Genomic DNA, 17,284 nt, shown 5'->3' with positions numbered 1-17,284 from the left:
ATTACACACACTGTTTTGTGTGTGGCTGTGAGTCAGAACAGTTTCAGTATATTACACACAAAAAAAAAGTACAATGTTTTTTTTTACGGCGGAATGCAGGCTTCAAGATTCGAAACAAAAATCACTGCTATATCCAGCATGTTCAAACTAAAACATGTTGAGAGCTTATCACAAGCTCTCAAAATCCAAGGCTTATACTCACTCTAACCCACTAACCTACACCTTCAAACCACCCCAAAATAGCTCACTAAACTAACGGGTAGGCCTATGATGATAGCCCTATTATTACCATAACTACCACTACTGCATTTGCAGTAGGGGGCGCTACAAGTATAATGCAAGCAGCATGTGTTTTCTCAGTAACAAAAACTGTTGTCAAGCGTTACTAAGGAAGTGGAAAGTTTGCTTAGCGTTCGGAGCTAACCAGCTAAGCTAAAGATAGCTAGCTAGCTACCTCAATAACGATGTATTCTCACAACCCTGCAATGGACGGAACTTGATTTTGCTTTCCCTCAGGTATCTAACGATAATCCTTTGATTAAATGAAGTGTCATGTCCAATACATTTGTCTTTCCCAGACTGCCACGTTCCTAGCTAGCTAGCGTTCTGCTGTCATAGGTTAGCATATTAGCTAGCACACAGCTAACGTTAGTTACGTTTCTCAAGCTAGATTGGACGCATAGTAAGTATTAGCTAGCTATCTTTGCTAGCAGAACCCATAGCATGTTAACGATGATGTAGATATCTAGTTAGTTAGCCATAAAAGTGATCAGCTGACGTTAGCTTAGCTAGCTAGTAAGTTTAGCACCCACTCAGTTAGCTAGCTGTCACTTCCAGGCAGTAACGATAATGAGCCAACCATATGTGCAGTTTACTAGCTAACTAACGTTAGTTAGTTAATCAAATCGTACCTAATGATGTAATACCTATCTTAACTTTATACCTTGTGTGAGATAAGTAACAGGGCAACATATGGAGTCTAGCTAGCTAATGTGAAGTATGAGCTATGGAATGTAATTGAGAAATCAAACATAATTAGAAATATTATCAATCAATTCTCAATAATAGGAGCTGAAGTAATTGTTTTCTAGATTATCTCCTTCTAAGCAAATGGAGTCCCCATGCACCTAGAAGGTGCAGCCTGGTATGAGGATGACTGAGAATGGGGAGGACAGCAGCCCCTCTCAGCCCTTTGGTGGAGTGTTACCTGGTGGAGCTCCTGGTGGGAAGGATCCAGGAGGAGGAAGCGGTGACGAGAGGCCAGTGAACCCCACTACAGAGGACAACAAAACCACCAAGCTCCTCAACGACACCCTGAAATTTCCTCAGGATGTACGAGACCAAAGCAGCAAGACTAGTCCCTACCAGCCCCGACCACCCCTGCTGCCAAAGCCCCCTGCACTGTTGAAGGGAGGGAACAGTGGTTCGGTGGAGGAGAAGGTGAGAAGCAGGAGGCTGAAGAACAGCCAGGAGAGTCTGACCAACCCAGCTGAGACCGGTTCCTCCACAGACTCTCTTAAGGAGGACTCGACAGTTACAGGTGTGTTCACCTTGAGCGGTGCTGCCACCTTGAGGAACGGACAGGGCACTGTCGTTGGACCCCAATCGGCTCCATCAGGGTCCCCCGTCTTCAGAGCTAGGGGCCAGAGCCTCTCAGAGTACGAGAGGGGGCCCCGCGACCACCACAGTGACCCTGCGGAGCAGCGGGTGAGGTCCTCCAAGGTACGCCTCTCTCCCTTACAGCCCTCGGGTCCACTTCCTGCTCTGGAGCAGAGCTTGGCTTCCGCATCCTTAAGGACGGCTAATCGGATTGACAGGGATTATGGCATTGTGCCGGGGAGAGCTGGGCCGGAGAGGCTGCACCTGCACAGGAACCTGAGCGACAGCCGGCTTCTAGATAACATGGTGTCAGACAATACCTCTGTCAACTCCATGAAGTCCACCTTCAGCGTGTTGAACCCCATCAGACCCAGGGATGTCAGGAACAGGTAGGGCCACAAGACTCTCATTCAGGATATCCTCTCCAGATTACTAACCAGATACATACTGCAGGAGCCTTCTCTACCTGTATTGGATAATTGACTCATACTGATATCAGAGTGCTATTAGAAGTCTTGATGGCTTTGAAACTGTATTAGATTAACACATTCTGGATGTAAATACAGTGTATATAGTATATATATATCTAAAATGAAGATAGCCAGGCTTCGGTAATATTCCATTGCCTTGATAACGTAATGCACCTCCTGTGATGTGGCACATGACATCCCATGATAAGAATTGATGTGGGCCTTGAGTTAAATAGGCCTATATTCTGCATGAAATACAGACCGGCATTTGAGCTATTGTAATCTATTGTGAACAGTCTCACAATCACCATCAGCTTTGAATCGTAACCAAGAAGACTATGCTGTAGGCTAAGGCTAATTATTACCATGGCACATCTGCAGTTAGAGCATTAGCATTGATGTGTGCTCTAGCAACACTGGCTGCAGCTCTGCTTTAATGAAGGCCTCAGAGGCTTATGCTATGTGTATGTAAGGTGAATCGGCATAGCTTTTGCCACCATTCAGGGAGCAAAGATGGGTCTCAGTACGCTACACGCCTCATGCCTCAACAAGGAGCTGTTAAAGGAATTGGGATTTATCTCAAATGTTTCAGTGTGCTATCAGCTATGGAAGAAGCTTAGCCTATGTTTCGAAATGTGATTCAGCGACCAATAATATGCAGCCTTGTTTAAATTGTGTGTGTGTGTGTGCATGGTACTGACATTTTATAATGTAGCCAACCAGACATTTTAAATGGGTTTGGTTCAAAGTAGGCAATACTATTTTTAGTTGGAGCAAGCAAGCAGGAAAAAACCTAGTGCTGCTATCTATACCTCCCGTTAATAGCCTAAGTGTTCATTTCCTCATTGTGTTCCAGGAGTTTTCTGGAGGGCAGTGTGCTGGGCAGTGGTGCCCTGCTGGGAGCTGAGGAGCTGGACCGCTACTTCCCAGAGAGAAGAGTTGGCATCTACATAGCCACATGGAACATGCAGGGAGAAAAGGTGGGGCTGCTCTTACTGTTTAACATTAGGCCTAGAGCTTGAATGTCTGTTTCTACACATATTCTACACTCACTCTTTGATAACGTGTGTCCTGGTATTCTGTAGGAAAATTACCGCTTCCGTATCCTTTTCAGGGACTTCCAAACAACCTAGACGATCTGTTGCTCCCGACGGACTCTGAATTTGCACAAGACTTTTACATCATCGGAGTCCAGGAGGGATGTCCAGACCGGTATGAGATGACTGTGTATGAGTGCATAAAAAAATTATATCAATGAAGTCTTCCGTACTTCCGTGGTCCTCTGTAGCTCAGCTGGTAGAGCACGGCGCCTGTAACGCCAAGGTAGTGGGTTCGATCCCCGGGACCACCCATACACAAAAAATGTATGCACGCATGACTGTAAGTCGCTTTGGATAAAAGCGTCTGCTAAATGGCATATTATTATTATTACTCTATGCTGATGTGTGTCTGTGTCACAGGAGGGAATGGGAGATCCGTCTTCAGGAGACTCTGGGGCCGTACTACGTCATGCTCTATGCAGCCTCCCACGGGGTTCTCTACCTCACTGTGTTTGTCAGGAGGGACCTCATTTGGTTCTGCTCAGGTCTGTCACAAGATTAATCAGTCCTTTACCATCAACAAATCTCTGAATGTTGTCTCTTATTGAAATGTTGTAAGAGAGGCAATGTTATAAGGTGATCTCTGGCTACCTACTGCATATTTTATGTGTATAGTACATTATGTGATTTGGTCCCTCTCTGTACCCTGTAATTATCGGATCTCCTCCTAACAGAAGTGGAGCACGCCACGGTCACAACACGCATCATGTCTCAGATCAAAACCAAAGGAGCCTTGGGGATCGGCTTCACCTTCTTTGGCACTTCCTTCCTCTTCATCACCTCCCATTTTACCTGTGAGTGACACCTCTGTTGTTCAGGAAGTGATGTCAATACATTACATTAATGTAAACAGGAAGTGGAAAGCCTTTGGATACAGTCTCACTACTAACTAGGGGTGTATTCATTATACCGATTCTGTTCCAAAATGTTTTGTCTGTTGCAAAATATTTTACAACAGAACCCGTTTACTCCAAATGGAAAACGTTTTGCAACTAAAACAAGTTTTTGTTGGACAAATTCAGGTAGGTCCCTCCCAGTTTCATTCTGTTTGCTCTGTTTACTTCCGTTTGGTTTTTAAAATATAAACGGTTTCCGTTGTAAGACGTAATGAGTACACCCTTGGTCATTTAATACATGTCCTTATGTTCCAGCTGGAGATTCCAAAGTGTACGAGAGGATTCTGGACTACAACAAAATCATTGAAGCACTTGCTCTTCCTAATGGTCTTCCAGACACCAACCCTTACCGCTCCACATCCTGTAAGTTCTCCTAAAGACAAGAGTTGTTCATTGCAGTATTACTTTTATATTGCAGTACTGCTGTTACATCTAGAAGAGCATGCTTATTGTGTAAAGAGAAATGCTGGTATTTCCTTCATGCAACAAGTACTGAATTAAAACACCAGTGTAAATGTACTGATCATTTCTGTTTCATGTCTTTCAGCGGATGTGACAACACGGTTTGATGAGGTTTTCTGGTTTGGGGACTTTAACTTCCGTCTGAGTAAAGATCGTGTGGGGGTAGAGGCCATTCTAAACCAGAACCAGGGTGTGGACATGGGCCCTCTGCTCCACCATGACCAACTCTCCAAGGAAATGAAGGATGGTACGTCTACATGGAAGAACACAATATTAACTCTAAGAACCAGACAAGTTTAGGCGAATATTACATGTATTAGATTGGTAACAATACATTTTGAGATATCATTCACATACTCACTGTGACAGATATTTCAAAATATATAATACAAATGTATTATGCTCTGTTCTAGGTTCCATCTTTAAAGGCTTTCAGGAAGCACCAATTCAGTTCCTCCCCACCTACAAATATGATGTCGGCTGTGACATGTACGACACCACCTCCAAGCAGAGAACTCCGTCATACACAGTACGTGTCAGCATCAAGTCACACCCTGTGCCATTCATACAAGCAAGCCTCTTTTTTTAAATGATGGTTTGTTTTAAACACACAAAATAAAATGTATGTTTTACTGTTCCTCTGTGTGCTATAGGACAGAATACTGTTCAGGAACAGGCAGGTAGATGACATCAAAGTGATAAAGTACACCAGCTGTTCAACGATAAAGACGTCAGACCACCGGCCTGTCATCGGCATGTTCCAGGTCAAACTGCGTCCCGGGAGAGACAAGTAAGTCCCACCCCTTCCTCTCTTAGCTGTTGCAGCAGCAAGCCTTTTGTAGCTCTCATGTACACTGTAGTAAAATTATTAGTAGTAATAGGTGTCCAAAAGTGCAGTCAACTAAAATCTGAGTTAATCTAGAACAGTTTGTTAACCCTGACTTTTATTTGTTGTTCTCTGTCTGTTGTGTTTCCCAGTATTCCTCTGGGTGCCGGCCATTTTGATAGGAGTCTGTACCTGGAGGGCATCAGGAGGAGGATCACCAGAGAGCTGAAGAAGAGAGAAGCCATGAAGAACCAGGGCAGCAGCACCATCTGCTCCATCTCCTGAACCTGGACCGGACTTGACCTCCCTCCAGAATCACTCTGACCCAGCCATGAGGGACCAAAGGGAACCAGTCTTTTGTTGCCACTTCCAGCCCAGTCTGTGTGAGGGTCATGGAAGTCACGTAAACTGATCTGTGAGCGCCCCCTACTGAGAGCTGTTGGAACTGTCACTCGTGGTTTATGGGGGGCTGAGGTGGTAGCTGTGGGGCTGTTCTCGAGGGCAGGGACCTTGAGTTACAGACAGACGGTTGCCAGCCTGCAGACTCAGCAGTTAACTGGTGTATTTATACAGCCCTTCCACAAACAAGACTGAGCTGGGGAACGTGCCATTGAAGATGACCTTTTAGTCAGTCAGTCACATCTCCATCCTTGTGCACTGGCTGGCTGAAGCTAATGCTTTGTGTATACTGTACCTAATCATTATTTTCTAATTGTTTTATTTTGTACATTTATTTAACAAGCCAGGTTGATATGGACTATATGTAATGTCACCTTTTTTTACTTGGTGTAACAGTATTCAAAGGCCTTGTAAATGCATTTCCATCAAACAGCTCTTACTTTCGGTTGATATACCAAAGCTCAATTCACTCAAAAACGTTTGGGTTTTTCGTGGATTTACTCCAAAAAAAACTAACCCATGTGATTTCACAGAAATTGACTTGTTATTCGTATCAACTTTAAAGGAAATGCCAGTTATTGTGGTGTTGCTTGATGCAAATGCATTCCCTGCAAGTACGGTACTTATTGAAATAACGTAATACATGGTCTCTTTTCTGGCATTGTAGAATACCAGATGTATGAATAATACCTTTCAAATATTTAACTTATTTACATATTGTATATCTTACATAATGGATACAGAATCATCTTTTGCAATGGTGATGTTGATCATGTTGGAGGGGTTTGTTAGACCATACTCTGGTTCATTGCCTTAATGTCATGTCTTGACTAAATGAAATACACTCATGTAACTTATTCAAAAATTACTTTCCGTACTGTATTGTGCTAACGAGGGTAAGATAATTCATTTTGTTCTTGCATGAAGATCAATTGTTCTGGTGTAATGGTGAATCATGAGTTGTCATTACACACTCATGGCAAGTGCCTGTGATTTCCTCAGGACTCTATATCTGTGCATCTTTTTTAACATGCTTTGTGATGTAACATCACATAAAAAGATGTTTGGAATATTTCTTATTGGTTTGTTTTATTTCAAAATGTTTGCTTTTGTCATCTGAAGTGGACATTGAATATCCCTCAAAGACAGTATCAACTGCAGAACTTAAATCCGTTTATACACACTCATTGGCAGTCCAAACATAAGAGTTATTTTATGGCAATAATTACATTTATTTACCAGAAACAAACCTCCAATTGGGCTGAATACAGATACACATATTGGTCTTCACATTCAATAGGCTCACTTTCTCTCTAGGACACAGATAAATCTTGGTTTGAAATAAAATGGTGGCAGTATTCTGATATGAAGTGTCTTGATTGAACACACAGAAAGTGAAAATTTAGACATACCATTCCTCTATTTAGCAATTTAGTTTTGCAACGGAGAAACAAATGTTCAGATTTCTCTGGCACCTGAGTGGATATCAGCACACACATCCAGTACTACTTACATACAGAGGTCAAAACAGTGTTGGAATGGGTTGAATGAAAGAATGGAGCTCAGGCAGAACACTGAGAATACTAAAACTAACTACACAGCATAGTACAGTATTATCTTTTTCAGTCTGGTCAAGTGGAGATCAATGTGCATCTATCTACAAGAAACACTCACATGATTGGTGACACCAATCCAAACATTGCCCAATGTTATTTTACTATCTCCTGTGCAGTAGAGGTGACCAACTCCGCTATGTGTGTGAGAAGGGACATTGACAGAAGTGCTAGCAGTTAGTCGGAAGAGTCTCTTACAGTTTTCAGTCACCCTCTGCTGAAGATGACAAGGCCTTGGGTGAGACTTCAGCCTGTTAAATCTGATAAAAGTGTATGTAACATTGAAGGAAGTACCTGTATCAACTGTACAAACAGTGTAGTAGGACATTGCCAGGCCTGTTTGCTTTCCTACAGAAGGCTAGAGAACAGAATCACGACCCCTTATTACATCAAGGTCATTTGTAGGTCACCCTGCAGATCAAGCAATGCAACTCTCGAGCTATATTCACCCACATTCATTCAAACATACTTGGGATTAAACCCAAAAGCATGCCAACTGTCCCAGCCAACGTGGGTCAGGTAGGATCCTGAACAACAGGAAATTAAACTTCCCTCTGGCAAGAAAATGTAGACTCTCCAAATGCACAGAGAGGTATTTCCTAACCGAATAAAATGTAATTTGGAAGTCGCACTGGATAAGAGCGTCTGCTAAATGACGTAAATGTAGTTAAAATCACCACTTTCTCAACTTTCTTTTGCAGTTGAGGTCCAAACATTAGTCCTCTCCCAGAGCTTAGCACAGCTCTATTGAGAGAACACTAGTGTAGACCAGTGTCCAGTATGTACAGTGATGCCTGAGTAAACAAACACAGGGGGGTCTATCGGAAGAGGCGGTACATGCGAGGCAGGCGTCCATCCTTGCTGGACAGGGCAGCTTGGATGTGCTCATAGGAGGGCACCTCTGTCAGGTCTCCTAGCGCTGCTACTGCTGGCTTGCTGCACAGCATCTTGGTTGTGACCCTCTTGATGTCACTCACTGTAACGTTACCTGGAAAGAGTGAAAAGTCCTCATACAGAACTACTGATTTGCCATGACAGTTATGATTAGTCTACTCCCTGAAGATTGTTTTGACAAATGTTTAATTCTGGGCTTGCTGATATCAATATCCACTATTATGATCCAGGGCACTAGTACTCACTGATGAGGTCACACAGCTCGTGTGGCAGCTTCCTCTTCCCTGTGGCTAGAACCTGTCGGCCGACATCCTCAAAGATAACTGGCCGTGACTCCAGGTTCATCATCAGCATGGACTTGAGCTGTGTTTTCGCTCTCTCCAACTCCATCTGAGCACAGAAAGAGAGATGCAAAGTTTTGAAGTTCAAAGAAAGAGTTTAAAGTTCAGAAAGTTTTGTCCATTTAAAATAGGTCATTGTCGCTTTGTGACATCCTTTCCCCTCCCAGGCTAATGGCCAGCCTTACCTCTCCTGCTGTCTCAGCCATCTGAATAAACTCTCTGGTTATAATCTCCACCATTTCCCGAACCTTGACAAAGCAAGATGTTGTAATCAACAACTTTGGAATGGCAGCAGCACTTTCACAACTTCAGAGAACACACATACAAAGTAAAACAATAGTTTTCTTTTGAACAGTTCTCCTGATGTTATTCTCCAAGCATATGGCAGCTTTGTATTAGCCCTTCATCTACATCGTAAAGTCCTGCCTTTGCATGCCTCTCCCAAATCCCCTCGCTCTACCTGTCTAGGGTCTGCGCTGGCATGGATACACAGCAGGCCAGTGTCCTCATAACTGTGATGGTATGAGGTGGCATTGTACATCCAATGATGCCTGTAGAAAAAAAAATGAACAAACAGAATCCACAAAATAATACAATCTTAAGTACTTTAATTAGAATTGTGAATGTTGCATCATGCTTACCTGTTGAGAACGTTCAGGTAAAGTCTAGTGAACATGCCTTTCCCAGGACCCCCCGCTGAGAAGGACCCGCCTCCACCCATCATCATGTTGAGGACAGCAAAAGGGATAAAGTCGTCCTCCTGTAACACAAAACATGCATATATTATACATAGAATATCCAGCTACAGGATAGCATAGAGTCTGCGACAGTTCAACCAAGTGGGCGGGAGATCCTCTACACCAACCAATCAACGTGGGCACCCACCAGGAAGGAGCAGCTCTCCAGGCCAATCATGATGTGTGTGAGCTCAGGGATGGGGGTGGGGCCAAGGCTCACATCTGACATGTCCTTATCCATCTGAGGATCAAAACAAAGATTTTCATTCTGATTTAGTAAAGAAAATATAAATAAAGGAAAAAGTAAGCAAAGGGTAAAATACTGCTCTTACCCTTACGATTCCACCAGTGTACTGTGCCACAGACAGGTCGACGTTGGTAGGCGTACTGGCTCCCCATACTGGCTTTACATTCAGCAGATATTTCCTGGCACAGGCCACCAGTTGTTCATGTTCGATGCCCACTCCGGCTAGCACCATACGCTCTGGACAGTAGTAGCTCCGCAGGTACGTGTGTAGCAGCTTCTTGTCGATCTTCTCCACGCTCTCTACTGGGCAGAAGCGAGGCAACCCAACGGTGTTCCCCCGATATGCTGCCTAGTTCAGAGTAAGTGTTGCGAAACATTATGTATTGTCATAGAAATATGTGTCGACAAATGGTGCAATTGATTATCTATGCGCACTGCAGAGAGGTGGGCCAAAGTCGATTAGAAATGGTGCTACAATAGATTTCATGCAGCTCAAGAGTGTTGTAATTGTCTGTCACTTAAAGAGTGGATCAACCAGTAGCATGACTCACTGCATGGATCATCTCTGTCAGTAAAGGTTCAGGGTCAGGCCTCATGTTCAGATCCTCCAGCTCAAAGCGCATGGCCATCCTAGTCATCTCAATCTCCTCATCTAGTAACCCAAAGCAGAGCCATCCCTGATGAAAATATACTCCCACAAAAACGTTTAACAGTCTGTTACTTTGTAGACAATTAAATTAAGTCAACATTTTCCCTAGTCATTAAGGGAAGCATCATTAAACATGATGAAAGATCTGTCACTCAGTATTGACTCACCTAGTAGGCGTGGCTGCAATACAGCGTCAGAGAGCAGGCTGACTACAGTGTCCAGTCCCTTCACCTCGGCAGAGACTGCATACATGGTGGTGTCTCTGTGAATAGAACCTTAGACATCATTCAAACTGACTGAATATCTTCATCCCCTTCCACAAAGCAGTACTGTATAATTTATACACGCCAACTACGTACTGTATCTACAACATCAAAAGTCCCCTGTAGCTTGCAACGCCAGGGTTGTGGGTTCGTTTCCCACGGGGGGCCAGTATGGAAATGTATGCACTCACTAACTGTAAGTCGCTCTGGATAAGAGCGTCTGCTAAATGACTACAATGTAAATGTAAAAGGGATAAAGAGCACCATGACTCGACACTAGACCTTTCCATCAGTCAGAGAGAAAACATACTGTGCCTGGACATTAAAGCCAAATCAATTATTCATACCTGGATGTTTGGCAGTCACAGATCCCTCCATGTTTTTCAAGTGTGAGAAGAATTTCATCTTTACTGCCATACTGAGCTGTGGACTGAAGATGCAGAGGGTATTGTCATAATTTTCCATAAACAAAAATATAGCAAGCAATTTGCTTATGCTACAAAAGTGACAACATAGTGAGAGGCAAAAACGGTGCAACATCTCTTGTACAAGGTGTTTGTTGACTAGCAAGATGTCTCAAAACAGGTGACACTTACAGAAAAGGCAAGTTTCTCAAAAAAGTGTGCAATTCCACTGGGGTATTTTGTCTCATGCCTAGAGCCTGAATTTACTAAAACTGGAAGGAGAGAGAAATCAAATCAATATTCAGTCATACTTTGATTATGCAGCAAGAGACGGTCTGAAATAGAATGATAAAGAAAGATCAGCTCTATTCAAATTCTGTAGCAACTTACTTCCAACCGTGCAGAACTGACCAAACTTGTTTTGAGATGCTACTTTAAGGCCATTTTCCAAAGTAGTGATTTTAGTCTCGCATTGTTCATGCCCATCCACTGCTGCAAACACTGGTTTGGGGATCCCTGGTAACGGTGCAGAGAGTGAGATATTTGGATATCCACTGCCACTGCTGTACTTTCTATATGCTGCAATTCCAAACCTGTAAATGCAAAGATGTAGGTTAGTTTATGGATTGCTGCAATCAACAACAGCATGTCTTTACAGGTGAACTTAACTCTCATAAATGAGTACCAGATTCACCTGCCAACATGTTATAGCTATCACCAAATGCCAACCACTGATGATACCAAAGTGTGCTTGTCCAGAAATCCAAGTTGCCAGTGTACGCTAACGTTAGGGACGTTGAACGTTCAGGCTACTGCACAGACTATGGAGGCTTTAGTCTAGACCAGGGTTTCCCAAACTCGGTCCTGGCCATCCCCCCGGGTGCATGTGTTGGTTTTTGACCTAGCACTACACAGCTGATTCAAATAATCAAAGCTTGATGATGAGTTGATTATTTTAATCAGCTGTGTAGCGCTAGGGCAAAACGTGCACCCAGGGGGGAGGGGCCCAGGACAGAGTTTGGGAAACCCTGGTCTAGAGTACCCGGTTAAATTGTGTTTGAGAGCATTTTTAAACTCTCTAAATGGTTAAATGGGTGAGAAATAGGTGTAATTGTTGCAATAGCTTGTGAGTGGGAAGCATATACTATCATCCTAAATTGACATGTTGAATTATTTTGTCATATTACATTTTTATATTGCTCTAATTTCCCTTATGTGGACAGTACGTGTTACCTTACACAAGCTTGCATTTTCACCACATAAATTGAGTGGAATTACACATACTTTTACCTCAGATTAGTGATGATGTTATAGAAGTTTATAGTTATTAAGATAGTACTAAATCGATTGCTTTAAACAGAGTAATATCTTTGGTTTGGTACCGTTGATTTTATCATACACGCCTTTCCGTCGCAGGACTTTGAGAAATCGAGGGGCTCTCTTTATAAAAGTCGCTGGCCACAAACAAATTCACGGATTTGACAGTCATGGTATCACTCCCTCTGCAACTGGATCCTGGACTTCCTGACGGGCCGCCCCCAGGTGGTGATACCATGCTGACCCTCAACGCAGGGGCCACTCAGGGGTGCGTGCTTAGTCCCCTCCTGTACTCCCTGTTCACCCACGACTGCGTGGCCACGCACGACTCCAACACCATCATTAAGTTTGCTGACCACACAACAGTGGTAGGCCTGATCACCGACGACGATGAGACAGCATATAGAGAGGTGGTCAGAGACCTGGCAGTGTGGTGCCAGGTCAACAACCTCTACCTCGACGTCAGCAAGACAAAGGAGCTCATCATGGACTACAGGAAACGGAGGGCCGAGCACTTCCACATTCACATCAACGGAGCTGTAGTGGAGCGGGTTGAGAGCTTCAAGTTTCTCTGTGTCCGCATCACTAAGGATCGATCATGGTCCACACACACCAACACAGTCATGAAGAGGGCACGACAATGCCTCTTCCCCCAACGGAAGCTGAAAATATTTGGGATGGGCCTTCAGATCCTCAAAAAGTTATACAGGTGCACCATTGAGAGCATCTTGACTGGCTGCATCACCGCTTGGTATGGCAACTGCTTGGCATCTGACCGCAAGGCGCTACAGAGGGTAGTGCGTACGGCCCAGTACATCACTGGGGCCGAGCTCCCTGCCATCCAGGACCCCTATATCAGGCAGTGTCAAATGAAGGCCCTAAGAATTGTCAAAGACTCCAGCCACCCAAGTCATAGACTGTTCTCTCTGCTAACGTACAGCAAGCGGTACCAATGCACCAAGTCTGGAACCAACAGGACCCTGAACAGCTTCTACCCCCAAGCCATAAGACTGCTAAATAATTTGTTAAATAGTTAACCAAATAGCTACACAGACTATCTGCATTGACCATTTTTGCACTAACTTTGACTAATCTCATATGCTGGTGATTCTATTTATTTTCTCTCCTGTTGCCTAGTCACTCTATTCCTAGTTATATTAACATACAGCGCCTTCAGAAAGTATTCACACCCCTTGACTTTACCCACATTGTTGTGTTACAGCCTGAATTTTAAATTAATTACATTGAGATTTGTCATCACTAGCCTAAACACAATACCCCATAATGTCAAAGTGGAATTGTGTTTTTGGAAATGTTTCCAAATTGATTAAAAATAAAAAGCTGAAATGTCTTCAGTCAATAAGTATTCACATAATAAGTTGCATGGACTCACTGTGTGCAAAAGTGTTTAACATGATTTTTTAATGACTACCTCATCGCTGTACCTCAGACATACAATTATCTGTAAGGTCCCTCAGTCAAGCAGTGAATTTCAAACAGATTCAACCACATAGACCAGGGAGGTTTTCCAATGCCTCGATAAAAAGGGCACCTACTGGTAGATGGGTAAAAAAAAAAGCAGACATTGAATATCCCTTTGAGCATAGTGAAGTTATTAATTACACTTTGGATGGTGTATCAATAGTCACTACAAAGATACAGCAGGAGTCCTTCCTAACTCAGTTGCCGGAGAGGAAGGAAACCGCTCAGGGATTTCACCATGAAAGTCATCATTGACCTAAAACAGTTACAGAGTTTGTTTAATGGCTGTGATAGGAGAAAGCTGAGGATGGATCAACATGTAGTTACTCAACAATACTAACCTAATTGACAGAGTGAAAAGAAGGAAGCCTGTACGGAATAAAAATATTACAAAACGTGAATCCTTTTTCCAACAAGGCACTAAAGTAATACTGAAAGATAAAACAAATACAAAAATAATGGAAAAAATGTGGCAAAGCAATTAACTTTTTGTCCTGAATAAAAAAAGTGTTGTTTATGTGACTTCTAAAAAATCAATTTAAATTGCAGGTTGTAATGCAACAAAATAGGAAAAATGCCAAGGGGGATGAATACTTTTGCAAGGCACTGTACTTAAGTTCTACTTAAGTAGTTTTTTGGGGTATCTGTACTTAACTTTACTATTTATATTTTTGACAACTTTCACTTTCACTACATTCCTAAAGAAAATAATGTACTTTTTACTCCATAGATTTTGAATGCTTAGCAGGACAGGAAAATGGTCCAATTCAAAATAGGAAAAATGCCAAGGGGGATGAATACTTTTGCAAGGCACTGTAAATCTGCTTGAAAATCTATGGCAAGACCTGAAAATGGTTGTCTAGCAATGATCAACAACCAATTTGACAGAGCTTGAAGAATTGTTTTAAGAATAAATGTTGCACAATCCAGACGTGGAAAGCTCTTAGAGACTTACCCAGAAAGACTCACAGCTGTAATCACTGACAAAGGTGATTCTAACATGTATTGACTTAGGGGGTTGAATACTCATCAAATCAAAGATAGTGTTGCATTTTTCATAAATTCTTTGCAAATGTTAGAATTTTTATTCCACTTTGACATTAAGAGTATTTTGTGTTGACAATAAATTACAAAAAATGTGAATAATTTCTGAAGGCACTGTATCTACCTTAAATACCTCGTACCCCTGCACATCGACTCGGTACTGGTACCCGTATAGCCAGGATATAGTTACTCATTGTGCAATTAATATCATGTGTTATTCCTTTTCTATTGTTTCTCCATTTTCTTTCTCTGCATTGTTGGGAAGGGCATTTCACTGTTAGTTGTTGTTTACTAAGCATTTGATCAAATGAAAGCCAACCTGTCACTATGTAGAACTACCAGTAAGATGATGATTCGTTTAAATTATCCTGTCCAAAAAGTGTTGCTTTAACTTTTTCGTATTGGCCATCTACTGTAAACATTGTGGCACAAGGATGAATTGATAAATGTCTACTAAACTTCATTATTTTTTTATTTAGCATACGCTGTTATTCAGAGCGACTCACAGGAACAATTAGGGTTAAGTGCCTTGGTCAAGGGGATCTGAACCAGCAACCTTTTGGTTACTGGCCCAAGGCTCTTAACCGCTAGGCTACCTACTACATGGGCTCAACGATCAACACGTATGTTAGTATTCCCAACTTTGTTGTGGTTTGTCTTTTAGTAGAGCGTAAATGGTACATGTTGCCGCTGTTATTGTCCCAGTTCCATTGATTTCTTTAGAATATCGATGTGAGGGATTAATTTGCGCAAGCTATTGATTACAGTACAACAAGCTAATCAATTCCAGTTTAGAGTGCCCGCCTGGTAAATGTTGTGTGTAGTTTATATGGTACTAATTTAGCAAAATGTAAGTAATCTGAAAACAAGTGTGACACGTGTGTCGGGAGTATTTTTTTGTTTAGTCTTCAAAATATCACAACCTATTTCAGCATGTTGAACATGAATTTTGACATTTAAAACCGGTGTTTTGACACTGGGCTATAAATCTAAAATAGATGACAACAGGAAGCAGTAACATTATCAAATCAAAGTTTATTGGTCGCGTACACAGTTTAGCAGATGTTATAGCGGCGGCAACGAAATGTTTATGTTACTAGCTAGCGCCTAACAATGCAGTAAAATGTCAACAAATACACAAATAATACAAAATAAAATCCAAGTCATTTTCAATTTATGTTTTAAGAATATAAATGATAATTAACATTATTTTCCAACAGGATTCTACTTAATCACGTAAAAACTACTGAATGAGCCCAAAAACGTGCTTAGATTTTTTGATTAATTGATATACATTTAACTGACATCGTTAAAATACATCTGTCTTGCCTACTTAGTGCTAACGTTAGCTAGCTAGCTAGAGGAAATCACAACTGCGCTGGCATGCATATAACGTTACTGTCAATAATGCTATTCGGTTTGAGCCGACTATATATAAAAAATATATATAGCTTTCCACAACATTGTTTTGTTTGACTTTGACTGTCCTTAGCTCCAAGACGAGCTACGCTAGCTTGTTTGCATGCTAGTTTGACAGCTAGCTAGCTAGCTAGGCTACGGTTGGCCAGCTAGCTGATCACGAATAAGTACATACATATTTCAGTAAAGTCAGTGCAATCACAGAGGCAACTGTTTTAAGATTAACGTGAAAATTACCTCTGAACACGGCCCCAAGTTCTACACCTCGACATGTGTGTCGCCATATTGAATTATCTGAGACCACTAATTCACCCGGATAATACTGCAAAACACTTCCTCTGTCGACTGTTGCCTAGTAACGTCAAACCAATGTCCAACCATAGATACTTTTGAGGAGATGGGAAACTCGTATTAACACCCGTTGTCCATGCTACGTCAATGCGCCGCGCGGTTCATTCTGGGCAATTCTGGGACAAGGCGAGCTCTCCTTCAAGGAGTGAATGGGAGTCAATTGGGCGCTAGCTCAAAACTCCAACATTAGCATGAATTTCGTCAACAAGAAGTACAAAATTACAAATATTTTCCAAGATGTGAGATCATTAACGTGCTCTCTGTAATATTGTATACCTTGGAATTGTGATATTACGTAATTTCGAGGAAAATAGGCACGTTTCTAGACTCATATGCCGCATTCAAAACAACTGGGAACTCGGAATTCTCCGACTTCCGACCGTTCAGAACAACTGGGAACTCGGAAAAAACGAGCTCCGACTGGGAAAAATCCATTTAAAAGATCACCCAACTCGGAATTCCAACTCTTTCTAGAGCTTCGACTTTCCGACCTGAAAATCACTGACATCATGATTTGACCTCATATTTGTCCGAGTTCCCAGTTGTTATGAACAAGGCAATACCCTGACATTGAGAAGGGATTGCTTAGTTTAGCAACTGCATGACGCATCATGACATCGTGAACGCAATTGGTCAACAGTCTGCTGGGTGGGGCGTTATAGACCCTTTTCCAGTACATGACACACTGACTCTTGGCGGCAGTAAGAAAGGCATCTCTGCCCATTCAACATAGCCTATATTTACGTTTTTATTACTTCTAAACAAAATCAT

At 42.2% G+C, this 17,284-nt stretch overlaps 2 protein-coding genes across 2 annotated transcripts; one reads left to right on the top strand and one right to left on the bottom strand.

Annotated features, from left to right (window-relative positions):
- The first annotated feature begins 381 nt into the window (after positions 1 to 381).
- LOC311141952 (phosphatidylinositol polyphosphate 5-phosphatase type IV-like) lies at positions 382 to 6,871 on the top strand. The gene is made up of 11 exons (XM_084177474.1): positions 382 to 516; positions 1,092 to 1,988; positions 2,926 to 3,049; positions 3,184 to 3,281; positions 3,530 to 3,654; positions 3,844 to 3,963; positions 4,321 to 4,428; positions 4,613 to 4,774; positions 4,941 to 5,056; positions 5,181 to 5,317; positions 5,506 to 6,871. The coding sequence occupies exons 2-11, from the start codon at positions 1,147 to 1,149 to the stop codon at positions 5,636 to 5,638; spliced, it is 1,965 nt and encodes a 654-aa protein (XP_084033600.1). The 5' UTR covers positions 382 to 516; positions 1,092 to 1,146; the 3' UTR covers positions 5,639 to 6,871.
- LOC311141953 (mitochondrial-processing peptidase subunit alpha-like) lies at positions 6,823 to 16,486 on the bottom strand. Its single transcript, XM_084177475.1, has 13 exons — positions 16,400 to 16,486; positions 11,291 to 11,493; positions 11,093 to 11,172; positions 10,844 to 10,926; positions 10,401 to 10,495; positions 10,136 to 10,236; positions 9,670 to 9,933; positions 9,486 to 9,578; positions 9,242 to 9,360; positions 9,061 to 9,151; positions 8,786 to 8,848; positions 8,505 to 8,649; positions 6,823 to 8,353 (listed from the first exon to the last, which is right to left on the bottom strand). Exons 1-13 carry the CDS (start codon positions 16,444 to 16,446, stop codon positions 8,184 to 8,186), a joined length of 1,554 nt encoding a protein of 517 aa, XP_084033601.1. The 5' UTR covers positions 16,447 to 16,486; the 3' UTR covers positions 6,823 to 8,183.
- Positions 16,487 to 17,284: the final 798 nt, after the last annotated feature.

This window comes from Coregonus lavaretus (assembly GCF_964263955.1).
Source record: "Coregonus lavaretus genome assembly, chromosome: 14".
Taxonomy (NCBI): Eukaryota; Metazoa; Chordata; class Actinopteri; order Salmoniformes; family Salmonidae; genus Coregonus; species Coregonus lavaretus.
The sequence above is the reverse complement of the archived record's forward strand: the minus strand, read 5'-3'. Positions and strand labels throughout refer to the sequence as shown.